Below are 15,899 nucleotides of genomic sequence, written 5' to 3'. Positions count from 1 at the left end.
TACTTTCACGTCAAAACCAATGAGGCTTTGTGGTGTAATTTGGAGCATGCGCACTGGGATACGTCCACGGACGGCGCATGCGCCGTTAGTAAAAAACTTAATTTAAGTGGGGTCACCATTCATTAACATACAACACGCCCACTGCCTGGATAATTTGTATTACGCGGGCTTACGCCGGACCACATACGCCGCCGTAACTTAGGGCGCAGGTTCTTTCTGAATACAGAACCTGCCTCACTAAGTTACGGCGGCGTAGCGTATCTGAGATACGCTACGCCCGCACAAAGTTACGCCGGGCTTTCTGAATCCGGGCCTGAGTGTGCTCCCGCACCTCCTCCATCATCATACAGGGGTCAGTGCACCCCCTCCTCCATCATACAGGGGTCAGTGCCCCCCCCTCCTCCATCATATGCAAGGTGTGCCCCCATCCAGCCTGTGTATGTGATACAGCTTGTTGCTGTCCCCTCCTCACAACCAGCCTGTGTGTCCGCCGTGAGCCCTCGCCATGTCCCGCAGCTGCTGTCACCTAGATGAAGCTTGTGTCTTCCTCTGTGTAGTCGTCGTAAGCAGCTCTGCGCTCTGTTTCTTTTGTCTGAAACCGGCGCATGCGCAGTAGCGCCAGGGGGTCAGGGGGTAGCGTCATTCATAGGATAGTGATTTTCATGGGTTGTAGAGCCACCTTGTGGTCGTCATTTTACAATAGCCGGGATGGGAAGTGGTTAAACAGCGACAGCGCTGAAAATTTGCCTGGGCAAGAAGGGGGGAAACTGCCCGTGTTCTATCAATATAGGTGCCCTATCAGATAGTGCCCTGCCTAGACTGCGCATGCGCAATGGGAGATCACGGAAATCTCAGAGAGGGAACATCTGTTCCATCAGCTGTAGTTGGAGCATGCACAGTTAACACGCCGCTCACTCCCAATGCTTATCCACGCCGCTCGCTCAGATAGAACAGCGGGCGGCCGTGCTCACTCAATACAGCAAGGGGCGGATGGTTTTATGAAAGGGGTGGATATGATTATAAGAGGCCGCGCTCACTGAATACAAGAAATTTATGACGGCCAGTTCTTAATAATACACCTGCCCCTTTGAAAAAAAACATCCGCCCCTTGCTGTATTGAGTGAGCGCGGCCAGCGCTGTTCTATCTTGATGGGTCCCCCATCTGATAGAGCGAGCAGCGTGGATAAGCATCGGGAGTGAGCGGCATGTTAACTGCGCATGCTCCAACTATAGCTGATGGAACAGGTGTCCATTCTCTGAGATTTCCGTGATCTCCCCTTGCGCATGCGCAGTCCAAGCCGGGCACTATCTGATAGGGGACCCATAATAATAGGGCACCGGTTTTGAAGTGGTTAAAGTAACACAATGCCGTATCATAAAAAGTGGCCTGGTCATGAAAGGGGGGTAAATCTTCTGGCGATCAATTCATTAAAACCATGGAGCAGTGATCCGCCTCCATAGAACACTCTGCTGGATAATGGATATCATCTGCCTTATCACGTGACAGCCGAGCCCCGAATTGAACTCCAAACTTTCTGCCTGTGAATCGAACGCCTATGTCACGGATCGGGGTGAGGGCGGAAGACTGGCAGCGGGGCCTGTAGCTTAGTGAGGACGTCATGGTTAGGCTTCAGGTGAAATAATCAATAGCCGATTTACCGAAGGATTTTTTTTTTGGCCGGGTGAGTGTGCCGCTGGCCCTGGGAAGTGTTTGCCGGTGACAAAGAGCGGAGAATGGGCGGGAAGAACAAGCAGAGGACGAAGGGCAATGTTCGGGTGAGTACTGGGATGGATTAGTACGCCTGGGCTGTGTGCTCCTGCCAGGCATGGTGAGGGAGCCAGCTGTGCCAGTATGGTAATTGGAGGCAGACCAGGCTGGGACTGGGGGAGCCACAGCAACCAGAGGGGTGTACAGTGTATGTGAGGCCTGGGGGGTGTCCATAGGGGGAAATCATGGCCGGGAGAGCATTTCCTAAATTAGAACTACATGGAAAACTTATTTTTTCATTTTGGACAGTAATGAGGGTTATAACCTCTGTCTGGTTACTGGTTTGCCATTTGTGCCCCTTAGGGGGGGGTGGATTTTACTTCATTTCCTGTCCCGTAACCAAAACAGGAAGTGAGGGATAATACCAGTTTGTCACCAGAGCTAGTGTCCTCATTGGAAGATTCCCCCCCCCCCCCATTCCTCTTCTTGGCCCAGATTCACAAAGGGCTTACGACGGCGCAACGCCATGTACGCCCGTTGTAAGTCCTGATCTGGGCCGTCGTATCTATGCGACTGATTCTTAGAATCAGTTGCACATAGATATCCATTAGATCCGACAGGCGTAAGGCTCTTACTCTGTCGGATCTTAAACGCAATTTTTCTGTTTCGTCCGCTAGGTGTCGCCTCCGTCGTTTTCCCCGTCGAGTATGCAAATTAGCTAGATACGCAAATTCCCGAACGTACGCGCGGTCGCCGCAGTGAAGTTACGACGTTTACGTAAGGTTTGCGCGGCGTAAGGTTGCCCCTGCTATATATGGGGCAACCAATGTTAAGTATGGCCGTCGTTCCCGCGTCGAAATTAAAAAAATTACGTCGTTTGCGTAAGTCGTCCGTGAATGGGGCTGGACGCCATTTACGTTCACGTCGAAACCCGACGTCATTTGGAGCAATGCACCCTGTGATATTTTCAGGACGGCGCATGCGCAGTACGTCCGGCACGGGAACGCGCTTAATTTAAATGCTCCACGCCCCCTACCCGGCTAATTTGAATTAGGCGGGCTTGCGCTGGGTGATTTACGCTACGCCGCCGCAACTTTACAGGTAAGTTCTTTGTGAATCAAGCACTTGCCTGTACGTTACGCCCGCAGAGTTTTATGCCCATGTACGAGAATCTGGGCCCTTGTCTTTATCCAAAATGTATTTTCAAGCAGATGTACTGCAGAACAATGGCTCTCCTGGGCGAAACCCCATACGGGGTTCCCTATAAAAGCCGCGGGGGGGGGGGGGGGTGGTATCTGCACGAGAGCCAGTGCGGGGATTTGTGTGTGTGTGTGTAAACGCGCACATCCTTGTTCTGTCAGGAGAGAGGGGACATGTCGTTTGTTCCTACTAAGTGGGAACAGCGATATGTCTCCTCCCCCAGTCAGTCCTATCCCCATACAGTTAGGCACACGGTACGATTGTTGGAAGGGGATTGTCTGTTGACAGACTGTTCTAAAATCTCACCGTTAGTGCGCTCCTTTTGACAATTGTCCAATTTTCGGGGCCAACAAATGTTGGAGGACAGGCTAGTAAATGTTCGGCGGACCACGACTCCACGTCTGATTTCATGTGGTCGGTACACAAATCCGTCACACACAAGTTGAAAGTACAAACACGCATTCTCGGAATCAATGCTCACCAAACACGTAATTAGCAGAAGGGGCCCAAAGGGTGGCGCTCAAGAGCTGAAATTCTGTGTGGCACGACAATTGTGTAACGTTGGTATGCAAGACAAGATCCTGGCACACGCCCTTTTGACATAAATCGGATGCCCAGTTGGTCAACACTCGTACCGTGTGGGGATCTAATCCTGCTCCATGCTTGCCTTTAGTTCTACTTTACAATATAACGAATGCCAGATTTTTAGTGGCGAGGGATTAGAACCCGTGTCAGGTTTTTATTGCTGTCTCTGCCCCCCTTTTGGGGAGATTCACCCTCTTTATCAATCCTGTTTAGCGTTATCACCAAAAGTGAGAGAAAATGGCAAAATTTAGGTTGGCCTGGCGGGGGATGCATATCTGGGCATATCTCTACAGACCAGGCCCCGATCCTCTTCTGAGGGTCCCCCAGTGACCCTCCTGCCTGCATCGAGTGCACCCATTGAGCCGCATTCCCTGGGGACACCCGTGCGGGTGCACTCCCGAGTCCTGCTGCTACATCCATTGACACAGACAGCAGAACTCGGCCCCACCCCCTGGCTCTCATGTCACTGGATGTGATTGACAGCAGCGGGAGCCAATGGCTGCGCTGCTATCGATCTATCCAATGAGAACTCTGGGGGGCTGCTGCACTACAAAAGGCTTAAACACCTTGATGCATAGAATGCATTAAGGTGAAAGACCTTGAGGGTTTACAACCCCTTTAACTAGGGTTGTCCAGATACCGATACCAGTATCGGTATCGGGACCGATACCGAGTATTTGCGGGAGTACTCGTACTCGCGCAAATACCCCCGATACCTAAATAGAATACTCCCCCCCCCTTCCCCCCCCCCCCGCCGCTCCTGCCGCATCGTGCCGCCGCATCGAGGGACATTGCTGCATATGTGAGGGACATTGCTGCATATGTGAGGGACATTGCTGCATATGTGAGGGACATTGCTGCATATGTGAGGGACATTGCTGCATATGTGAGGGACATTGCTGCATATGTGAGGGACATTGCTGCATATGTGAGGGACATTGCTGCATATGTGAGGGACATTGCTGCATATGTGAGGGACATTGCTGCATATGTGAGGGACATTGCTGCATATGTGAGGGACATTGCTGCATATGTGAGGGACATGGCTGCATATGTGAGGGACATGGCTAGAGGGACATTGCTGCATATGTGAGGGACATTGCTGCATATGTGAGGGACATGGCTGCATATGTGAGGGACATGGCTAGAGGGACATTGCTGCATATGTGAGGGACATTGCTGCATATGTGAGGGACATTGCTGCATATGTGAGGGACATTGCTGCATATGTGAGGGACATTGCTGCATATGTGAGGGACATTGCTGCATATGTGAGGGACATTGCTGCATATGTGAGGGACATTGCTGCATATGTGAGGGACATTGCTGCATATGTGAGGGACATTGCTGCATATGTGAGGGACATGGCTGCATATGTGAGGGACATGGCTAGAGGGACATTGCTGCATATGTGAGGGACATTGCTGCATATGTGAGGGACATTGCTGCATATGTGAGGGACATTGCTGCATATGTGAGGGACATTGCTGCATATGTGAGGGACATGGCTGCATATGTGAGGGACATGGCTAGAGGGACATTGCTGCATATGTGAGGGACATTGCTGCATATGTGAGGGACATTGCTGCATATGTGAGGGACATTGCTGCATATGTGAGGGACATTGCTGCATATGTGAGGGACATTGCTGCATATGTGAGGGACATTGCTGCATATGTGAGGGACATTGCTGCATATGTGAGGGACATTGCTGCATATGTGAGGGACATTGCTGCATATGTGAGGGACATGGCTGCATATGTGAGGGACATGGCTAGAGGGACATTGCTGCATATGTGAGGGACATTGCTGCATATGTGAGGGACATTGCTGCATATGTGAGGGACATTGCTGCATATGTGAGGGACATTGCTGCATATGTGAGGGACATGGCTGCATATGTGAGGGACATGGCTAGAGGGACATTGCTGCATATGTGAGGGACATTGCTGCATATGTGAGGGACATGGCTGCATATGTGAGGGACATGGCTAGAGGGACATTGCTGCATATGTGAGGGACATTGCTGCATATGTGAGGGACATTGCTGCATATGTGAGGGACATTGCTGCATATGTGAGGGACATGGCTGCATATGTGAGGGACATGGCTAGAGGGACATTGCTGCATATGTGAGGGACATTGCTGCATATGTGAGGGACATTGCTGCATATGTGAGGGACATGGCTGCATATGTGAGGGACATGGCTAGAGGGACATTGCTGCATATGTGAGGGACATGGCTAGAGGGACATGGTTGCATATGTGAGGGACATGGCTAGAGGGACATGGCTGCATATGTGGGGGACATGGCTGCATATGGGGGGACATGGCTGCATTTGGGGACACATTTAAAAAAAGTATCGGTATTCGGTATCGGCGACTACTTGAAAAAAAGTATCGGTACTTGTACTCGGTCCTAAAAAAGTGGTATCGGGACAACCCTACCTTTAACAACTTTCCATTACTACCCAGTCCTTGCGTTGCATCCCTGCCTATGGCAGGTTCCCCCCGGTTGGCGATGGGCCCTGTTGCAGCACATCTCCTGTGAAGTACTATAGTGTCCTTCCATCAGAAGCTGGCTGTGTGTGAGGAAATCCACTGCTGATTTCTGCTGGCCTGGTGCATGTGTGTTTTTATCGTTCTTTGGAAAATGGCGGCGCAAAAAAAGAGGTCAGGGGAGGTAATTCAGAAGCGGTTAAAGTGGAGGTTCACCCGGAAATGTTAATTTTTAACCTTCGATTGATGCTCATTTTGTCAAGGGGAATCGGGTAGTTTTTTTAAAATCGAAGCAGTACTTACCGTTGTAGAGAGTGATCTTCTCCGCCGCTTCCGGGTATGGGCTGCGGGACTGGGCGTTCCTTTTTGATTGATAGTCTTCCAACAGTCGCATACATCGCGTCACGATTTTCCGAAAGTAGCCGAACGTCGGTGCGCAGACGCCGTATAGAGCCGCACCGACGTTCGGCTTCTTTCGGCTACTCGTGACGCGCTGTATGCGACCGTCGGAAGCCTGTCGGAAGACTATCAATCAAAAAGGAACGCCCAGTCCCGCAGCCCATAGCCGGAAGCGGCGGAGAAGATCGCTCTCTAAAACGGTAAGTACTGCTTCGATTTAAAAAAAAACACCCGATTCCCCTAGACTAAATGAGCCTCAATCTAATGTTAAAATTTTTTTTCGGGACAAAACTCCCGCTTTAAGTTCCAGCACTTGCCGACCACCCCATGCAGATATACTGCAGCAGGGTGCCCCCCCCCCTATTGTCCTGTGGTTTGTCACAGCACAAGCCAATCAGCGGGTGTCGGCGTCATGACACAAATCAACAGAAAATCAAACCACGTCACTTCCGGTCACTTTAACCACTTCCGGACCGCTCGCCATCGTTTTACGTCTCTACTTTGAAGAAGAATACCGTTGTTATGGTAGCAGCTAGCTACCATAACCCCGGTATTCTCTTCAAGAGTGGGCGGTCCGCTTCAAGATAAAACTGTTCTTTGCGGCGGATTTGGCAGCGGCGGAAGCAATCGCGTCCTCTCCATAGGCTGACATGGAGACGAGTGAGGCTTTGTTTACTTCCGGGTACCCGGGCGTGACGTTAACGTCGCGCCCGGGCCTCTGACGGTTTATAGAGATGACCGGTGACCATCTGGTCAGCGGAAATCTCTATGCTCTTCATTCGGCGTTCTCCGGACCTCCGATAGCACAGGAGAGCCCGGAGAAGCACCGGATGGCAGCGGGAAGGGGGGATGTCCCCTCCCGCTGCCTGTAAGAACGATCAACCGGTGGAACCGCTGATATGATCGCGCGCACAATCGCTGCCTGTAAAAAAGTATATCTGAATGATGCCTGTGGCTGCAGGCATCATTCAGATATCCCCCCCCCCCCTCAATATCAGGATGTCATATGACATCTTACGGTATGAAAGTGTTGTTTTTTTTTTTTTTTGTGTAAATATGAGATCTGAGTTCTTTTTGACCCCAGATCTCATATTTAAGAGGACCTGTCATGCTTTTTTTTATTACAGGGGATGTTTACATTCCTTGTAATAGAAAAATTACCCAATTTTGACCCAATAAAAAAAAAAAAATGAATGAACAGCGTAAAAATGTAAAATAAATAATCTAAAAAAATATATATTTTAAACGCGCCCCATCCCGCCGAGCTCGTGTGCAGAAGCGAACACATACGTGAGTAGCGCCCGCATATGAAAACGGTGTTCAAACCACACATGTGAGGTATCGCTGCGATCATTAGAGTGAGAGCAATAATTCTAGCCCTAGACCTCCTCTGTAACTCAAAACATGCAACCTGTAGAATTTATTTTAAACGTTGTAAATGGAGATTTTTAAGAGTAAAAGTTTGTCACCATTCCACGAGCGGGCGCAACTTTGAAGCGTGACATGTTGGGTATCAATTTACTTGGCGTAACATTATCTTTCACAATATAAAAAAAAAAATTGGGCTACCTTAACTGTTGTTTTATATTTTTAATTAAAAATGTGAATTATTTCCCAAGAAAGTTCGCTTGTAAGACCGCTGCGCAAATACGGTGGGACATAAAGTATTGCAGCGACCACCATTTTATTCTCTAGGGTGTTAGAACCCCTAAATATTATATGATTTGTTTTTCTAAGTAATTTTCTAGTAAAAAAAATGTTTTTAACTTGTAAACACCAAATCTCAGAAAGAGGCTCGGTCCTTAAGTGGTTAAACCCACTGAAATTGGACATTAGGACGAAGTTGTGTTTGGACACAAGCGCGGCAACCAAATGCAGTCTAGTCGAGCAACATTTTGGTGTTTTCACAGCACAGTGGCTAACGGGGACAAAGTTGTCACAGCCTCGGTAGGGTGGCCATTTTGTTGGTTATTGTTGGAGCGGAGTAACAATCTCCGCCGGTCATAATAGCGTGCACTGGACTGTATTCGGTTGCCGCTGTGTCCAAACACCTATTCCTGAAAATGTGAAATTACTGCTTAAAAATCTGAATTAATAATGGTTTAAAAAAAAACAGAAGTGCGGTGGTTCGAGATTCTGCCAAGTTGCGTATTTTGTCAGAACACCAAGCAACGAATGATTGCTGACACCCACTGAACAGCTCCGACATGCAGGGAAGGAAGCTCTATGTTGTAAACAGCACAGAGCTCCGTACACTGATGGGCGATCTTCTTCTTTTTTTTTTTTTTTTTATTCCCTGCAAAGCAAGGGAAAAAATTGCAAGGTCGCTTAGTAAAAGCACAACTTAACATTACTGATAATTGGGCACACATTTAACCCCTTGATCACCCTAGATGTTAACCCCTTCCTACCCAGCGTCATTAGTACAGTGACAGTGAATAATATTAGCAATGATCATTGTATTAGTGTCACTATTGATGTCAGTTAGTGTACCCCCCCCCCCCAGCTAGCGTCAGTTAGTGTCAGATTTTCTGCCATACCATCACAGCTCCGCCATTACTACTAGTATTAAAAACGAAATAAAAAGTCCACTATCTATACCAGACACTATAACTTTCACGCAAACCAAATAATATAAACTTACTGGGATTTTATTTTTATACACCAGACATGTAGCAGAATACATATTGGCCTAGTTTTATTTAAAACATTTTTGGATATGTTTTATAGCAGAAAATATATATATATATATATATATATATATATATATATATATATATATATATATTTTCCAAATTTTCTAGCTATTTTTTTTTTTTTTTTATATCGCAGTGGTTCTATTTGTGTGAGAAAAATAATATAAATTAAAAATAATATAAATTAAAAATTCATACAGCATGGCATGTCGCAATGGCCAGTTAGGCCTAATGTACACTGCTGCTGGTAAACGGACATTTAGGAGCAGTTGGGCATTTTTTTCAACTGCCCCTGAACTCTCCTCTATGTTATCTTATCAGTACATGATGTACAGTGTGTACATCATGTACTGATAAGATAACATAGAGGAGAGTTGGACAGGGTCCTTTAGGCAGTTGAGTTTAGAGGCTTTTTTTTGGAAAGCAAAAAAATGAGTTCAGAAGCTGAGTTTAGAGGCATTTCAAGTGCCAAACGCATCTAAACGCGGTAGCCCGCGTTTAGCCGCATTTCGTTTTTGCCCATTTAATTTTTATGTGTGTGTGTGTGTGTGTGTGTGTGTGTGTGTTTGTGTTTTAACACAAACGCGGCATGTAAGCGTGGAAAAGTGGAAGTTTTAAACGTTGGTTACTATCTGTCAAGTTAAATCATTCAGGAGAGGTTGTAAAAAAGTCACCGTGTACATGAAGCCTTAAAGTAGCGCAGTGCTGAACAGCAAAATATGGCCTGGTCATGAAGGGGGTAAAACCCTCCAGGGGTCAAGTGGTTAAAGTGTGTTTATAGGCAAAACTTTATTTTTTTCCTTAGTTTTGGATAGAGTAGAGCAGATCTAAAACCCAGTGCCAGGTTATTTATTTTTGCGGTCTGTATCCCATTGGGGAAATTACTCGTCACTTCTTATCCTAGAGACGCAACAATAAGTGGGAAGAATTCTCCTCTTAACTCCCACTCACACCTGAGTCCTGTCCTTCACAATGATGCCTGCTCATGCCTGAGGCCCCATTCACACCTGAGCATAGCGGTTTCAGGCACAAAGTTGCGCAATTTTACTGCAATTTTGCAGCGATTTTCGCAGCGGTTTTTGCCATGATTTTGTACAGGTCAAAAGGTCACCAATGTAAAAAGCAAAAAAACGCCAAAATCTGCCTAAGGCCTCTTTCTCACGGGGCGGATCAGTAATGATCGGCCCCGTAAACCTCCGCTTGCTTAGCGGGGATCGCTCCGTTGATCCCTGCTGAGCCGGCGGATGACAGGGCGGTCCCTGCACACTGTGTCGGGACCGCCCTGTCTTTTCTCCGCTCTCACCTATGGGGGGATCAGATGAACACGGACCGTCTGTTCGTGTTCATCCGATTCGCAGACGGAAGGAAAAATAGGGGTTTTCTTCCGTCTGCAGAATCAGATCATTGCGGAGGCGGGCGAGATCAGGTGTCAGCGTATGTCCCTTTTTCATCCGCAAACGGATGGATGAAAAAGCGGACATACGGTCCGTAGGTGTGAAAGGGGCCTAAAAAAAAGTCCCAGAACTTGTTTGAGCTTTAGGCGTTTTGGAGTGGAGATGTGAACCATCTCCATAGAGCAGAGGTGGGCAAACTACGGCCCGCGGGCCGTATACGGCCCGGCGGACCTTTTAATCCGGCCCCCGGGCGGATTGCTAGAAATCTGAATTTGAAGTCTGAATTTGCAGCCGAAAGAATTGCGGGTGTTAGCCGCACCTCTTTCCCGCCCCCCCGCTGGTGCAGCCGAAGAAACCCGTGGGTGTTAGCCGCGCCTCCTTTCCCCCTCCCCCGCTGATTCAGCCGAAGAAGCCATTGGAGCTGGCCACGCTTCCTTTCCCGCCCCCCGCTGACGGCATTCCCAGCCGCCCGTCACCACGTGGAGTGAGTGTCCCCGAATTCAAAAAAGTCCCCCAATTCCCGCCAAGTAATGACCCGGTCCCGACTCCTCACCTCACACTGTGCACACTGCACAGGCTGCTGTAGGAGACCCGAGACGGCCGAGGACTGCAGGCAGCAAAACACTGACAGGACAGAGATTTCATCATCATCATCATCAGGTACTTGCTTGTGGGGATGCTGGCAGCAATTGATGGCACACTGGCAGCAATTGATGGCACACTGGTGGCACACTGACAGCAATTGATGGCACACTGGCAGCAATTGATGGCACACTGGCAGCAATTGATGGCACACTGGCACCAATTGATGGCACACTGGCAGCAATTGATGGCACACTGGTGGCACACTGGCAGCAATTGATGGCACACTGGCAGCAATTGATGGCACACTGGTGGCACACTGGCAGCAATTGATGGCACACTGGCAGCAATTGATGGCACACTGGCAGCAATTGATGGCACACTGGTGGCACACTGGCAGCAATTGATGGCACACTGGCAGCAATTGATGGCACAATGGCAGCAATTGATGGCACACTGGTGGCACACTGGCAGCAATTGATGGCACACTGGCAGCAATTGATGGCACACTGGCAGCAATTGATGGCACACTGGTGGCACACTGGCAGCAATTGATGGCACACTGGCAGCAATTGATGGCACACTGGCAGCAATTGATGGCACACTGGCAGCAATTGATGGCACACTGGTTTATGTATGTCTTAGTGATTGATTAACATCACAACTTCATTGATTTGAAATTGATACCCTTATTTTTTGTATGATTTTTGCTTTTGCTCATCACTGCCACACACATGCAGCCATGCATTGCACGTGTGTGGCAGTAATGAGCAAAACTAAAAATCATACAAAAAAAAAGCTATCAATGAAGTTGTGATGTGAATCAATCACTAAGACAATAAGACATACATAAACCATAATTTATGACACGGCATACATTGTCGTTTGGCAGGACTTTATGGGGACAATGTCTGCAGTCTCTGATCCTCTCTAGTATCATGTCTGCAGTCTCTGATCCTCTCTGGTATCATGTGCGCAGTCTCTGATCCTCTCTAGTATCATGTCCGCAGTCTCTGATCCTCTCTGGAAATTTTCACTAATATGAGTCACAAATAGTGAAAAATGTTCATTGTTTTGGGAAATTTTGTTTAATAAATTAAATTTTTTTTCTTGTAAGGCAACCTCACTTTTTCATTGTTTAACTATAACAAGTACTCGTACCAGTTGTCCAACAATGATATTTACTGCTTTTTATAAAGAAATACAATTGATTTTATGCAGTATTGAGTTTAGCCTTTTGGCCCGGCCCTCCAAAATATTTTTAGTTTCTCATGTGGCCCCATCGAAAAAATAATTGCCCACCCCTGCCATAGAGAATAATAGATTTTTTTCCCCTCCAGCGATTTGTAGCTTCAGGCTTCAAGCTACATAACGCTCAGGTGTGAATGGGGTCTGAGTGTTGTGTCGCTTGAAGCTCAAACATTTTTTTTTTTTTTTTTAGGTAGAATTGTATGTTCTTGTCCATGTAACCACTACATCTCAATTGACATTTATGACACTGCATGCACGGGGATGCATGGGACATCTGTAATTTCGCATGCAGGTAAACATGGCTCTCACATGGGATGCACATTGATTCACCCCTGGTAAACGAGGTTCAAACCTGCATTCAGATAAGCCACAGCCATTCCACCCCTCTGAATAGCAATCTGCGGGGGAATCCCATTTCAGTGAGTGGTTGGGAGACATCTGGGAGGGGATGTGTCTTTGGTTGCTAGGACACTGTCGGCGCACAGCATTATTGGTTGCTTTGATTCTGGCAGTGACGGGACAGTACAGCGCCATTGGTTGTCGTGGTGCTACCACCTGTGTCCTAGCAACCAAAGATGGTGAGTGCCCCAGGGGCAAAACATGCACTTAAAAAAAAAACTTAACATGAAGTTGATTTCCCCTCTAATCTAAAGTTTTTGTTTTCAGCCGTCCAGCAGTGGAAGAGCGGCAGAACTTCTGGCTAAGGAAAGTGGCACAGTCCCAGGCTTTATCGGGTTTGGGACGTCGCAGAGCGATTCAGGTTATGTCCCTGCTGTGCAGGGTGCCGAGGAGGTGGACAGCCTTGTTGATGCTGATTTCCGAATGGTGCTGCGCAAGCTTTCTAAGCGAGACGTCACCACAAAATTAAAGGTAGGTCAACAAGGACCAATTTCTGGGAAAGAAAAGAATATCTCACGCCAAAATTAAAAAATCTATAAATAAATAAATAAATATCAGCTGCTCCCCAAATAATCAAATTGATTATAAACAGTGGTATATGTGGAGGTGGGGGCGCTCAATAAGTGTACCTCCAATATATAAAATTACTAGGTAATAAATATACTAAGTTAAGTATATAAATTTCGAAAACACCAATCCCTGAACAAAAACACCATATAACAAAGTGCTAATAAGTGAAAAAATATGAAATATACTTAAGTGACCAATAAAGGAATTCAACACAATCCCTACATGGAGTGTTCCACTAAATATGAAACACTGAACAAAGTATATAATATATTAAAAAAGATAACTAGGAATGCTGATAAACATAGAACAGTCCATCAAAGAAAAAATCCATAGAAGTTCCTGTGCAAATCAGAATCAAATGAACAATGTGCCGTTCCACCTTCACCAACAGTAAATATGAACACCCGAAGTGATCTATAAATGGATGGCTCCTTACCAGATGGAGTTGACCCTTAATTGATATAAAAAAGGAGTCAAATGGGCTTTAACAGGTAAACCTGTATGGTTGGATGGATCCTTTCACCTATATCCCTTATAGTCAGATGTTTCCCAGTCGGATATGTAAAAACGAAAATGATGCTAACATAGTGTACGCCTCGACGTACGTTTCGTAGTCTACGTCCTCAGGACGCTTCCTGAGGACGTAGATTACGAAACGTACGTCGAGGCGGTACCTGGTCACGCACGCATCCATCGCAACTTCCTGTCCCGTTGGTCTGTGGCGTCGGCTAAGTGGAACGCACGCACACCACTACAGACAATCAGCCGGGACCTCGTTCCCTTTGCGGACGCGTGATCAAGCCTCAGTGCCGGGTTCGGGGCACTTTTAAAGTAAGCAGCCATTTAGCTCTTTTGACGTTACCCTTATTTATACATTAAATAGTTTTACACTATGTTGGCATCATTTCAGTTTTTACATATCCGACTGGGAAACATCTGACTATAAGGGATATAGGTGCAAGGATCCATCCAACCATACAGGTTTACCTGTTAAAGCCTATTTGACTCCTTTTTTTATATCAATTAAGGGTCAACGCCATCTGGTAAGGAGCCATCCATTTATAGATCACTTCGGGTGTTCATATTTACTGTTGGTGAAGGTGGAACGGCACATTGTTCATCTGATTCTGATTTGCACAGGAACTTCTATGGATTTTTTCTTTGATGGACTGTTCTATGTTTATCAGAATTCCTAGTTATCTTTTTTAATATATTGTATACTTTGTTCAGTGTTTCATATTTAGTGGAACACTCCATGTAGGGATTGTGTTGAATTCCTTTATTGGTCACTTAAGTATATTTCATATTTTTTCACTTATTAGCACTTTGTTATATGGTGTTTTTGTTCAGGGATTAATGTTTTCGAAATGTATACACTTAACTTAGTATATTTATTACCTAGTACTTTTATATATTGAGGTACACTTAATGAGCGCCCCCACCTCCACATATACCAAGGACCAATTTCTGTCAAGAATACAGCTAGGGGCCCTTTCAATCTGTGTGTTGATTTTACTACACATTTAGGTGGCCCATTCAGTGGTTTGTAAAGGAAAAAAAACAAACATATCTATACTTGCCTGCTCTGTGCGATGGAACAGAGGCCGCAACGAACCTCCTCTGTTCAGGTCTTTCGCTGATGCTCCTGGCCCCTCTCCCCTGTCTAGTGCCCTCATGGGAAGCGGCTTCCCATGGGGGGCACTCATGCCCCCTGGTCCCTTGTCACTGGCTTTGATTGACAGCAGTGGGAGCTAATGACTCCCGGTCCCCCCAGCAAAGCCTGCGCAACCCGGAAATGAGGGGAGAGAAGAGCTGCGGACATGAGGGCTCAGGTAAGTAAAAGAGGGGTGAGGGGGGATGCTGATACCTTTAATTTTTTTTTTTTTTTACCTTAAATCAGAGTTCCACCCAAAATTTTACCTTTTTTCTTTCTGGTGTCACATTCGGCACCTTTCAGGGGGGAGCAGATGCCTATATAATTACAGGTATTTGCTCCCACTTCCGGCGACCGATTCCCCGGTGATCTACGCCATGTCGGGCCCCTACTCCGTCCCCCCTGCTGTCTTCAGGGAGACACACAGGTCCCAGAAGACAGCAGGAACCAGTGAGGACCCGCAGCGCGACTCGTGCATGCGCAGTAGGGAACCAGGCTGTGATTCCCTTACTGAAGATGCTGGCACCAGCACCCGGGAGCCACGGGACATATCGGCTTTGGGTAAGGACATCGCGGGCGCTCTGGACAGGTAAGTGTTCTAACATTAAACGTCAGCAGCACTTTTTTTGGGGGAACTCCGCTTAATGTAAGAAATGCATTAAGGTACAAAAATGTTTAGGCTTTACAACCACTTTAATTTTTAACGTAGCTTGTGCGCAGGGTTGCCAACTTTCAGTAAATTTACAAACGGTTTGTAAAATCCATAATTGTTGCATTTGTCCATGAATGTCAGTTAGACATGCAGCCTATATGTCCGCAATGGACATTCAAGGACAGATAGTTACATAGTTACATAGTTACATACAGGCATACCCCACTTTTAAGTACACAGTGGGACCAAAGCATGTATGTAAAACGAAAATGTACTTAAAGTGAAACAATACCATTTTTCACTTCGAGGG

The 15,899-nt window shown here is 46.8% G+C and overlaps 1 protein-coding gene across 1 annotated transcript in view; it reads left to right on the top strand.

Moving 5' to 3' along the window:
• Positions 1-1,572: 1,572 nt before the first annotated feature.
• Positions 1,573-15,899, top strand: part of LTN1 (listerin E3 ubiquitin protein ligase 1) — a 165,148-nt gene continuing 150,821 nt past the window's right edge. Inside the window, exons 1-2 of the mRNA XM_040338841.1 lie at positions 1,573-1,776; positions 12,981-13,184. Coding sequence (XP_040194775.1) covers positions 1,735-1,776; positions 12,981-13,184 — 246 coding nt within the window. The 5' untranslated portion in view covers positions 1,573-1,734. The remainder of the gene's footprint in view (positions 1,777-12,980; positions 13,185-15,899) is intronic.

Source organism: Rana temporaria, chromosome 2 (genome assembly GCF_905171775.1).
Source record: "Rana temporaria chromosome 2, aRanTem1.1, whole genome shotgun sequence".
Lineage (NCBI taxonomy): Eukaryota > Metazoa > Chordata > Amphibia > Anura > Ranidae > Rana > Rana temporaria.
The sequence above is the reverse complement of the archived record's forward strand: the minus strand, read 5'-3'. Positions and strand labels throughout refer to the sequence as shown.